The sequence below is a fragment of the Papaver somniferum genome, chromosome 7 (assembly GCF_003573695.1).
Source record: "Papaver somniferum cultivar HN1 chromosome 7, ASM357369v1, whole genome shotgun sequence".
Taxonomy (NCBI): Eukaryota; Viridiplantae; Streptophyta; class Magnoliopsida; order Ranunculales; family Papaveraceae; genus Papaver; species Papaver somniferum.
In genome coordinates, this window is record NC_039364.1 from 156092316 (window position 1) to 156105325 (window position 13010).

Consider the following 13010-nt stretch of genomic DNA (forward strand, 5'->3'; position numbering starts at 1 on the left):
TTAAGAACCTTAAACACAGATCAAGTTAGGTAGAAAAGAACGATAAGAAAGGTACGTGAATCATTATAAGTTCTCTAAAAAAATAAAAGCACAAATCTTGCTCAAGTTTATAGACATACCTTTTTAGATGAGTTGAATTGAATTCTACAGCCTTACCGAACATAACCTGTGTGCCCCAATTTTCGTGCTTTCCTCACCGTATACATAACAGGGCATTCCTTGGTGAGGATGCACTTACAACACAATCAAGTTGTGTTGGGGTAAACAATGTCTTGTTCACCACAATTGACCTTTGGATTATCATGAAAGGGATCACTTTTAGATCCTTTCACATCCAGTTCCATTGTTCCAAAAAACTTGTTAAGTTCCAACATCATGGATACTGCCTTCTCCATAGTCATGGAATTTTCTGGAAGATCATTCTTTTTCACACTCAAAGCATCGTTGGCTTTCTTTGGTACCAACTTCTGAGTGCGTTTAGGAACAACCAGAACCTTCTTCCCATTACTCTCTTCAATATTTCTCGGAAGAGAATTGGATTGACTATTCTTTTGCAAGTTAGTCTTTCTCCAATTGGGAGCATCGGATCTTGTCTTCATCTTTATGAAGTTATCCTTTTGATAACCATTACAATTGTGAAAAGGCTTCGTATAACGTTTATAGGCAAATCTAGATTTATCACAGCAACGATTCCTTTGCCTAAAGGTTGGAAAGTTACAACCTGTAATGTTAAGGGGATTAGCCTTAGCATATGATCTTGGTTTCACAACTTCTTGTGATGCCCAAACAAGAACATCATGAAGTTTCTTATTCCTTATACGAAAACGACATCTCCTTTCCAGGTGACCTTTGTTTCCGCAATAGTGGCAAACATAAGGAATGTTCTTACCTCGATCCGTATGTGCTGACTTTGGAGGTTGATATTCTTTGCTCTTTCGAACCTTAATTGCCGGTGAAGGCATTTCACTTTTTCCATCAGTGGAAATCTTTTGTTGAGAAGAATGACTAGCCTTGACAAATTTTATCTCTTTGCTAATACTTGAAGCATTTATTCCCTTATAGCCCAATCCTCGTGTATCACGATGATTTTTACTTTCTCCTAGCATAGTGGTTAATTTGCTTGAACTAGTATTGAACTTTTTCAAGTCATCTTCCAACATCTTGATTTTATCAAGAGCAGCAGCTAAATCAGCCTCAAGGCGTTTTTCTCGAGCGAGACAAGCACTTTCTCTGTCATCAAAACTAATTTGTTGAGAGTTAAACCTTGCTTCAGATTCTGCAAGTTTCTCTTCCAACAAAAAGTACTTTTGATAAATATTATCACATTCAAGTGACTTCATACATAGGTTTTCCTCAGAATCCTTGAGGATCGATTCGTTAGAACGATTCGAAAAATAAACACATGCGTAACATCTTCTCAATTTCTTGTTTTCTCGACAGAGAGGAGTCAAAAGAGGTGAGACATGAGAAGTTGTAATCTTCTTCATCTTCCAAGAATCCAAAAACTTAACATACTCTTAGACTTTCTTATCAACATCTTTATCAATATCTGAATCACCTTCATCAGAAAGTTCATTCAACTGTTTTTCTAGGAGAGTTTCCCAATCAACAGTTTTTACATCAAGAGAATGTTTAGATATTGACTTAGATGTGATAGTTCTCTCAGGTGAATCCAAGCTTTTAGAATCATCTGGTAATTTCTGAACTAGTACGTTATTAAAGATAGACTGGTCCATAATCAAATCAATACAAACACACACTTATAAGGTCTTTAACGTGTTTGCCTTCTCTGATACCAATTGAAAAAGCGGGGGTCTAACACCACCACCCAATGTTTCTCTTAGCAATCTATATGTACAAACGCGAATATACTTTTAGAGAATCAACAAGACTCAATCAATTAAAAGTACATCAGTGAGTTTATATATCTCTCTCTTGATTTGATTTCCTCAAACAGAAACTGTGAGTACTAATAAAATATAAGTAATAACTTGGATGGTACCAAAGACCAATATCCAAGGATCAATCAATGACAATAAACAACCAAAGGTTGGATTACTCTAATTGATGATCTAACGCACAACCTGTATTATTTCAATTATAAAGATAAGACAATATAATGTGGAAACTGAAATAACACAGACACCAGAAATTTTGTTAACGAGGAAACCGCAAATGAAGAAAAACCTCGAGACCTAGTCCAGATTAAACACACACTGTATTAAGCCGCTACAGACACTAGCCTACTCCAAGCTAACTTCGGACTGGACTGTAGTTGAACCCCAATCAGTCTCCACTGATCCAAGGTACAGTTGTACTCCCTACGCCTCTGATCCCAGCAGGATACTGCGCACTTGATTCCCTTAGATGATCTCACCCACAACTAAGAGTTGCTACGACCCAAAATCGCAGGCTTTGACAATAAACAAATTTATCTCCCACATACAAGTCTATCAAAGGATCAATCTGTCTCCCACAGAAAAACCCTAAAGTTTTTGTTCCGTCTTTTGATAATAATCAAGGTGAACAGGAACCAATTGATAATCCGGTCTTATATTCCCAAAAAACAGCCTAGATAAATCAATCACCTCACAACAATCTTAATCGTATGGTAGCGAAACAAGATATTGCGGAATCACAAACAATGAGACGAAGATGTTTGTGACTACTTTTTATATCTTGCCTATCAAAGATATTAATCTCAAGCCAATCAATCTGATTGTACTCGTACGATAGAAGATGCAAGATCAGATCACACAACTACGATAAAATTAGTATCGGTCTGGCTTCACAATCCCAATGAAGTCTTTAAGTCGTTAACCTGGTTTTAGAAGAAGAAAACCAAAGGTTAAAGGAGAAACGACTCTAGCACGCAAACTAGTATCACACGTGAGGTGTGGGGATTAGTTTTGCAGAGTTGCTAGATGTCCCCTTATATAGTCTTTCAAATCAGGGTATCGCCTTGGTCACAAAGCAAACAATATCCACCGTTAGATGAAAACCTGATTTAGATTCAAGCTAATATTTCTCAACCGTTAGATCTAAAACTTATCTTGTTATACACAAATGAAATGCACGCTTCTAGGTTTGTTAACAATACCCAAACGTGTACATTGTTGGTTCAACAATAGTTAACCAAAAGGTTAGACATATGAGCATTTCATACCAACCATATTCTTCTTCACCATAACTAGTTCAAGTGACTCAAATGAACTAGTTAGAGATTTGTTCAATTGCAAGGAAATTTTATGTACTACACAAAACACAATTGAAGCAAATATGATTTGATTCACTCGAATCCGTTCATGAACTTTATAGCCACAGTTTGCAAATTGCATTCCTTAGTCTTTATAAGTTTAAGTTGAGAAATCATCTTCAAATATATAACCTTCTTAAGCTCGCACACTAGGTTCGCGGACTTAAGCAACCGGGTAAATTTTACAAACTCCAGCATAAAATCTCGGAAAAGACTTTCCTTCGGTTCGCGGACTGGTACTCACGCAACAAGTTTGTCAACTCCAGAAGAATTTCTCGGGATGAGAAGTTCGGCAGTTCGTGGACTGAGTTCGCGGACTTGGCAACAAGCCATTCTTCCGGTTTCTCTTGATCAACAAAGTTCGCAAACTTTGGTTCAAGGGATAGAACTTATGCACATATGTGTTTCCACAACAATATTTATGTCCATCATTGGTTATGTAATCTAAACTCTCATTCCAACCATTGAAACATTCTTAGAGGACGTTATATAGTTGCTACACCATTTCTCGTCAAAGCAATTTTCAAAGTGATTGAAACATATCATGACTTTCGTCACTAGGCAAAGATAAACATGGTCGAAGCGAAACGCTTACCAACACATATTTCGAGATTTAGATAGGCGAGGTATACTCTGCTCGAAATACCAAATGTGTATAATCTAAGTCTATATATAGCATACGAATTTTTGTCTCAATAAGTAGGAGATAGAGTAGATAGACTTTTGAGTGACAGATAAGTTCAAGTCTTCACATACCTTTTTGTCGAGAAGTTCCACCGGTTCCTTGAGTAGTTCTTCTTCTTGTATGATGAATCGCCATGAAGTCCTTGAGCTCAACTACACTTTCTATCCTAGTCCGAGACTTAGCTATAGTAGACTAGAAATCAAGACTTATAGTTTTGATCACTAACATTGACAAACATGCATGAGATAGCAACGCATGCGAGTTCGACCAAGCAATGCTCTAACAGAGTGCAAAGTGAATGAATTTATTGATAACGGGAAATGAAAATATCCTGATAATCAAATCACTATGGCGAGTTTGATAGTTCTGAGAAGATAAGCAAGTTTGGTTTGTTAGTTCATCTGGAGACTTTACCATGAAAGACACTTATCTTGATCTAACTACTAGGAGAGAGAGGAAAAATTGAAGTTGTTTAGTATGGTTCAAGTACCATGTTCCAAGGCATTCATTTATCACCTAGATTTCTCTGCAGTGGAGGTTAAAAACTAGTGAAAATTTGATGCAGTGGGGTCTTATGACTACTGCACCCTGCCCTTTATGTGATGGGAGTGTGGAAAATAAAAGTCACATTTTTCACAGTTGTCCTTTTTCTGCTCGAATTTGGAATGGTTTTCTTATCAAGATGAGGTGTTGTAGAGAGGTATGCAGTAGTTAGAGTGAGGAGATTTTGTGGTGCATTGAACATTTTAAAGGTAGTCTTTTATCTCTTTTATTAGAAGGTTGATTCTAAATAAGTTCATCTACCATATTTAGAGGAAGATAAATTCCAGGGCTTTCACTTCTAAATACTCTTCCTTGGAGGTTGTCAGTTATAGTATTTTCATGAGGTCAGGATAAAGATGAGCTCCCAAAATCTAAGAACTGATGATACTGCTGCTAATAGAGACTTTACTGATAGATGGAGGATTGATTGTGATTTTGTCATTAAACAACCTATTCAGTGTACTTGGCTTGCTCCTAGTGGCTATGATATCATTATAAATACTGATGGTTCTAAACAGGATGTGACTGCTAGGTTTGGTGCACTTGTCAGGGATTCTTTGGGGGACCCTTTGGTTGTTAGTTATGGTGGATCACTGCTCCTCTATGTTATTACTCATGAGCTTCAGAGAGTTTATTTGGGATTGAAGTTAGCTATTAGAATTGAAGCTCGTTATATTCATCTGTGCACTGACTCCTTGATTGTGTGCCTGTTACTTAATAGTCTTGATCCCAAGCCACCTTGGGGAAATAATCAGATACGGAGAAGACTTCAGATACTGCTGAATAAAACTTTTTTTATGAAGATCATCCATTGTTATAAGGAGTCGAATAAAACTGCGGATTTTCTAACTAAGCTTCATCCAAAAAAAACTTTTGTTAATCTTGTTATTGAGGATTTCTCCCCTGACTTTAGGGAGATTCTGGCTTCTGATTAAGCTGGTACAGTACCTTAGAGTCTACGTTGATTCGGGGTTTTTATTGTTTGGTTTTAGTTTGACTGTTTCTTTGTTTGGTTTTAGTTGGGGTCTCATTAATCCTGCGTTTCGTGTCAAAAGTATTAAAAAAATTAATTAATTAATAATACCAATTTATTTTGTAACAAGAATGAATTACACAGGGTTAATTAATTAATTAATTTTCTTTTATAGGTTTTTCAAAATATTTTTTCAGCGAAAAATAATTCGAGTTATTGAGTCAAATCCCTTGAACACATTCCTTTTAAGAGAGTTTCATCAATAAGTTAACTATGACTCTATGGAAATTTCCTCATCATTTTTTTCCGAAAATCAACCATAATGGTATATGTATTCATATTAATGTATAACGATGCTAACCATTTTTTTTTTTGTTAATTTTAAGCTACAGTAGGTGGAGTATGATTGAATAAGAAAGAAAATTTTATGCAAATGTTATACCCAAATTGAAAACGAGTATATTGAAAATGGGCATATACTATAACTGAAACTGAAAATGAAAATGAGTTCGACTTCATACCTATTTTCAAATAGAGTATGATTCTTACTCAATTTGAGAATAAGTACAATTTCATACGCACTCTTAACTCGAGTATGGATTTATATTGTGTTTTCAGTATTTTTTTTGTTGCTAGAACCGTTTCATGTAAATGTATATATAAACCGATTGTTAGTGGAAGAAATGCCCAATTTGCTTGTGTATTTTTTTAACCTGGACTCGGATTAAATGAGCACTCATATAAACCGGTTCTTTTTGTGCAGTTATTGAAATTGGTATATGTGCACATATCATGCTTATCAATTCCTATAATTGGGTTATGTGGAAAGTAATATAGACCGATTCTTGGTGTTCTTGGTAAATTAAAACAGCAACTCAGAATCGATCTATGGGTGCATGAAGACTTACCTATTCTGGGTTGATTTCTGTCAAAAAAATAAAAAAACAATTTGTTTTTCAATTTTTGATGATGAATTAACGTTAGTTGATTTCAGGATTAACTTGATTAAATACTATTAATCACCCTAATTAACACTAATTAATCATGAGTAAATTATCCATTAAGGAAAATAGTTTGCTAAGGGATTTTTCATTTTACTTCAAAATGTCTTATTTTGTCACGTAGTGATAGGCCCCAAATAGATTTTACAGACTCCAAATCATCCAGGCTGTAAATAGGTCCTCAAACAGTTTTGATCTAACAAAGTCATTACCTACAAATTGAACCATATGGATGTTTGTGATAGATCGAATAGTTATTAGATATTACGTGATATCCAATAACCTAATGTAAGTGGATACCGATATCAATTATAAATATTCACCGGATATTATCGTATTCTTGAATATTCATATCAAGATAGATATGGAGCTAGTCATATCTATTTTTATTTTATTAATTAGGCAAAGTGAATTTATTGATAAGATTAATTTACAAAGTTATCCTCAAGAGAGGCTTGTAACCAAATTGGAAAATCAAAAACTCAACACATACTAGAATTAACATTGTATGCTTTTTTGTCCAAAATATATGCCAAATTATTGGCTTCTCCGAGGATATGACTATACTTCCAAGAGTCAAACAGAAACTAAACTTAAGCATTACTCAATGAAGGAATTTGTTATCCACTTCACAGCTGAAACACTTCCGTCCAAAGTTGCCACAATATTGATATTATCTCCCTCCAACTGCAAGTACTAATGTTCATTTCCATTGTCCAAGTAATGGCATGTCTCCTAATGCTTCAGCTTCTTCCTGATCAACGGATGTCAGAGGGATAATTATCATGTTTTCACACTCTCATGCAAAAGATTTCAGAGTTAGTCTTAGACCATATGTGTTAAAATTATTATATTTCTATTAACTGTAATAGACCTAGTATGACTATTAACCACAAAACTTGCAAGATTTTTCTCTCAATATATGATGTAAATCTTAATCTGGTGAACTATCATAGAAGCTGGTGAGAGGATATTTCAAATACCGGAGTACATTTACTTTTCCATATGTAACACATCACAATTTTTTCAAGTTTGATAGGTTTTTGCCTTTGAGTATTAGCACCTGGGAAAATTGTAAACCACTCCTTAAATCGATCGTTATTATCTTTATTTTGGATTCAGTGAGAGAATCCAGCATCAAGGGTACTCAATATCTCTTGAGCACAACGATAATTAATATAAAAAAATATTGGATAGTTTAGAGCAATACTCGGTTGAACCCACAAGTTTTGCTATCACAAGGTTGTTGTCAGTGTTAGATGATCAAAACTATATCTCGATTTCTAGTCTACTAAGTCAAGTCTCGGACTAGGTTGACATCACCCTTGAAGACTGAAGGTCGACGAAGACATTTGAAGAACTTCTGTATCAGGTATGTGAAGACCGAACCATTCTATTTTTCTCATTGTCTTACCATTCTATCTATTGAGACGATGTCGTATGACTTCTAGTAGATTTACAAAGAAGAAGTTTCGAGTCAAGCTCGTCTTGTTAAAAATCTCAAAATATAAATGTAGCAAAGATGTTCAACGACCTTTAATAATACTAGTTCTAAGCAATTTATTGTTTGAATTAATTTTTGGATCAATTGAAAATTTTCCATGCAAATGATTTTATTACGCGAGAATGTTTCAAACATCATAAGAGAGAAATATTGAACTATCTGATATTTATGCTCAGGGTGGGTTGGCGAACCAGTTTGCAAACCATAGATATCTGAGTTTCAGAAATACAGGAAGGTTGGCGAACCAGTTCGCAAACCGTGAGTTAAGATGGTAATAGTTCACGAACTCGGTTCACGGATCATTGTGAACTGAATTCTTGAAGTTGGTATTATACGCTAGCAGTTGGCGAACCCAGTTCATGAACCGTTACACTCTGACTCATGAACAAGCCTAATAATTCACGAACCGCTGTTCCAACTATCCCAGAAGATTTTATCATATGCTCAAAGATTTATTTTTTAAAATATGTTTAGCATTGCTAGAACTTTCTTAAACACTTCTAAGACTTCATTAATCACTCAAACACTTATGTATGTGCATCATGATTAAATTCTTATGTGTTTAAATGAACATAAAATTTGCTTTTAGTTCTTTGGCATATTTTCCAAACCGGACAGTTATTATACGCGGTTCCTGAACTGGTTCCTAGTGTATATTCTTCTATTGTATATTCAAAACCTAAAAGTGTTTACTTGATTCTCAAGTTATTTTAGATTGAATTCTAATCAACCCTCGGTCTTTGAAAACTATAAATAGAGATGTTCTTTCAACTGAGAAAATCAATCCCTGAAAATTTGTGTCCTAGTTGATTGTAGAGTCATCCTATGTAGACCTAGGTTTCTTCTAAGCAACATAATTAAATCCATGACTAAAAGACTTCGCTTTGGGAATTCGTGAAGTCAGGTCCGACTATATTTACCTTAATAGTTCGTGTATCCTGATCTTGATTATATTGTCAAGGTTTTCGTAATATCTTTCAGGCAAGATAGATAGTAATCGCAAAGTTCTCTTCGTCTCAGACTTTGTGATTCCTCAAGATAGATATCTGAAAATTGATTTTAATTGATCTTTTGAAGATTTTTCTTGATAGGTGGTTAAGAATCTAGTATGCTCTTCGGGAGTCTTAAGTTTCAGATTTGTGAGGTTTGCTAGCGGTACCTATTGCAAACATATTTCCTCACCTTGATCTTTGATCTAAACGGAAATAAAAAAGACTTATCTGTTAGAGGTCGACTGGTATCAAAAGGCTTCACTTCGGCTGAGGCAACTCTTAGGATGTAAATGACATCAGCTAAGGGAATGAATTGGGTAAAACCTTGCGAGATCCAAGAGACTTAAGAGCACGATTGTAACTGAATCGCTTGGAGGGTGGGTTCGGTCTCAACTACATTCCATTCCTAAACATTATTGTAGGCTAGTGTTTGTAGCGGCTTAATACATTTTGGTATTCAAATCTGGACGAGATCTCGAAGTTTTTCTACAATTGCGGTTTCCTCGTTAACAAAACTTCTGGTGTCTTGTCTTTTTCCTTTTCCGCATTATATTGTTTATATTTGTAATTGGATTTACGCAAGTTGTGCGTATTCAATCTTAGTAGATACGTCCATCTAATTATGATCGATTACGAGACTCGTTTCTTATAAAATTCGTATTTTGAAAGATAGATAACAAGTTTAGACAGAATTCCGGATTGGATTATTTAGATACGACTAGATTGATCTTGGATGTTAATTTTTGAGATTGTTCAAATACTCTTCTTAACAATTAGGTTCACAGACTAATTGAGAAGATATTAGAGATATACACTCTATATACATATTATCAAGGATCATTCAAATATTCTATTTGCAATTGTAGTAGGTTTTGTCCATGCATGTTGCCGAACGAAAAAATTGGTTATGTACTTGGTACCCCTACATTTTCAGATAGTTCTTTTTTGGCACAGGAAACACATCCATATGGTGAGAATCCAAGGATCCTAAAACAGTTTGTGTATGCACATATTTACCAGTTGGAGCTTGCCAAGCGGGTGGTAACCCGACTCGTTTAATTGAGCAACAAAAATGAAAAAGAATAGGAGAAAGTTTTGATCAGTTTATGTACAAAAATGACTACAGATATATGTCGAAGTATAACATCATTTATCTTTCTAAATCTGTTTAATCTATTTCCCTAACCCTCCCTCACAAAACAAATCAACGAAAATACAAGAGAACTAAAGAAAACGGAATTCATTTCTTTCTTTAAATCCCTCCAACTTAGCTTTCGAGAAACAAAAAGAATGCTCAAAATTCACACAGAATATTGACACATTAATTCATACCTACAAATGCAACTCAGACCAACCAAAACTTCAACAATGGCAGCTTCAACTTTCTCTCTTTCAGCAAAATACAATGTTTGTATCAGCAAAAAAGTAGGTTTGGCGTCAAAATTCTGTTTCTCGAAATTTCTTTCCGTGTGCCACTTAACTGTATTATGTGCCATTGGAGCTAGCCACCCTAATATTACACTCAACCCATCTTTTAACCCTTGTGCAAGAGAATCATCATCCCACCAATCCGTTTCATCTTCTTTTCTTAACAAATTCTTTAATTTCGTTGTTACTCGAACTTGAAGATTATCAGGTAACATTTGATATAAATATTTTCTTGCATATTCACTTATAGAAGATGGAGAACTCAAATATCTTTCCAATAGTATTATTACATTTGCATATCTCATTGCCAATCCAGAACCTCCGACCGTAGTCGATGAAGCTTGTTGCATTAAGTTAGTACTCGGCTTTCCAATTCCTGAAAACCCAATATATGGATTCTCTTTAAACCCCATTCCTAATCCAATATTTTCATCTCGTGCCGGTTTCGATTCTCTACTCCAAAACCTTACTAAGCCATGTTTTGATATAGGTTTTAATATCGGACCTGATTTCGATATCATCACTTGTTGTTCTTTATGATCATATTCAGCTATAGGTTGCGAATAACCTCTATTGTGTTTACCTTTTGCAACCGCTGGAAGAATAGAATGATACGGCCCGAAAACCACACATATCCTTGCATAAACAATACAAACAATTCTCGCCATTAGTCCAACGATTTTATCAAATGTTTGATTCCACAAAGAAACATCTCTCAAATGCCTAACTTGCTGTCTTTGCCAGGACAACTTCTGATCGAAAATAACCGTATTCGACTTCGAAGAAAGCGCAGTACTCTGATTCTTCCATTGATTCATTTTCCGCTCGGTTGCTTCCATTTCATGTAGAGCTTCTAACCCGGTATACAGAGAAGATGTCGCTGATATAAATTTCTCCATTTTATCAATAATTTTATCAATTTCTTTTGATGCAAATTCTAACTTACCTAAATCAATCTGCCCAAATTTCAAATCAGCATAGACATAATCAAACTTAGTTAAACCAGGATCATAACACTTTTTACCTAATCTCGATATCGCAATAACAACTCGATCAAGATCTTCGATTCTTTCAGCACAAGCTAATTTAAGAAGATAACTTTCATCACGTGAATTCAAATATAATATCCCTTCTGATCTCATTAAATCTTTACGTAGTTTCAAAACTTCTTCATCTGTAAGAGACTTATATATTGATAATAGCCTTGACATAGTTCTAGCTGTTTCAAATGCTAGAATACCTAGATTTGGATTCTTATCTAATGGTGTGAATGCATTTTTCTGGGTATTTCCCCTTTTGATTCCAATTCCAATTCCTACTCTGTTCCCTAGGTCAGATAGCCACGTCATTATGGCAATCTTCCCCAGAGAATTCTCTGTTTCTCTGGTTAGGGTTTGAGGAGGAACAGGAGAAGAAATGATAAGGGTATTTCGGAGAAGAAGATGGTTTTGGTGGCGCCATTGTTAAGATAAGAGGCAGTTAATGTTTATAGAGAGGGAGAAGCGGAGAAGCCTGGTGTGAGAGAAATTTGTTGCCATGTCAGGTGAAATGCTGTTAAGTTGGTTGAGTCATACTTTGACCGCATGAAATCCACTCTTATTACACTTTGCACGTGGAATCTCCCCATTTCTTATACTAAAACGGTTAAATTTTAGTCTTTTTTACTTAATTTTTTTATTCTCTAAAAAAAAAACCAAATCTCATATACAAAATAAAGGAGATCAAAACATTTATCTTTAGCTTTATTTTTTGTACTTTTGATTTTGGAAATCGGGACGATAGTCAGGAAGCATTAGCTAAATCAGCTAGAGAGTTGGGCATATCTTTTGAAAGTTTTAGTAATTTTGAAATTTCAGCTTGTAGTCTCTTGGTAGGAGACCAAAACTTCACTCATTAATAAAATTTCAAAAATTCTTGGTGAACCGAGAATTTAAACCACACCAAAACAATCAGACACAAACCCAATCCGAAAAACGGGAACCCCTATTGTTCTCGGCGAGCCCGCGGAATCCACAAAAAAAAAATGTGAGAGAAAGAGAGAATCTTGTTTTTGCGTTGTTCAGGAACGCGGTCCGTCTAGAAGGACTGATAAAATTTTCAGTTATCAAAAAAAAGAAGACAATAAACGGCCAAATAAAATAAAATACAGTATAATTTCCTTAAAATAATACTAGCCCCGTTCCTCAGAGGTTTAATGCGTTCTAGGAGGTCCCAGAATCGAGTCCCCGACGACGCAATATTATACAAGTTGACATGGAAAGTAGAGTTAGCTTGTCCCCCTTGGGAAATAATCAGCCTCCCTATCCATTTCGGTTCCCTTGTCTGGTTCCTCATGAGGCTCGTTGGTAGGCTAGCATGACAACCTGTTTAACTAATGTAGTAGTATGATGTTGGAGCTTAGCTTGTTAGGCTTCCAACTAGTTTCTTATAATAATACTTTTTATCCAATAATAAAAAAAATTAAAAATTAATACTCATTAATATAATATTTTCGTTAAAATAATAAAGTTTTCCAGTCCAGACTCGGACCTTTATAGCTAAAATAAATAAATTCGATAAAATCATAAAATAATATATTTCAAAAGTTTCCCTTAAACATTAATAGGCCCCGATTAATATATAAAATAA

At 35.0% G+C, this 13010-nt stretch overlaps 2 protein-coding genes across 2 annotated transcripts; one reads left to right on the top strand and one right to left on the bottom strand.

The window, feature by feature from the left end:
- The first annotated feature begins 4840 nt into the window (after nucleotides 1–4840).
- LOC113295416 lies at nucleotides 4841–5419 on the top strand. The gene has a single exon (XM_026543757.1). It carries the CDS (start codon nucleotides 4841–4843, stop codon nucleotides 5417–5419), a length of 579 nt encoding a protein of 192 aa, XP_026399542.1.
- Nucleotides 5420–10255: 4836 nt separating this feature from the next.
- On the bottom strand, nucleotides 10256–11731 carry LOC113295417. The gene has a single exon (XM_026543758.1). It carries the CDS (start codon nucleotides 11729–11731, stop codon nucleotides 10256–10258), a length of 1476 nt encoding a protein of 491 aa, XP_026399543.1.
- Nucleotides 11732–13010: the final 1279 nt, after the last annotated feature.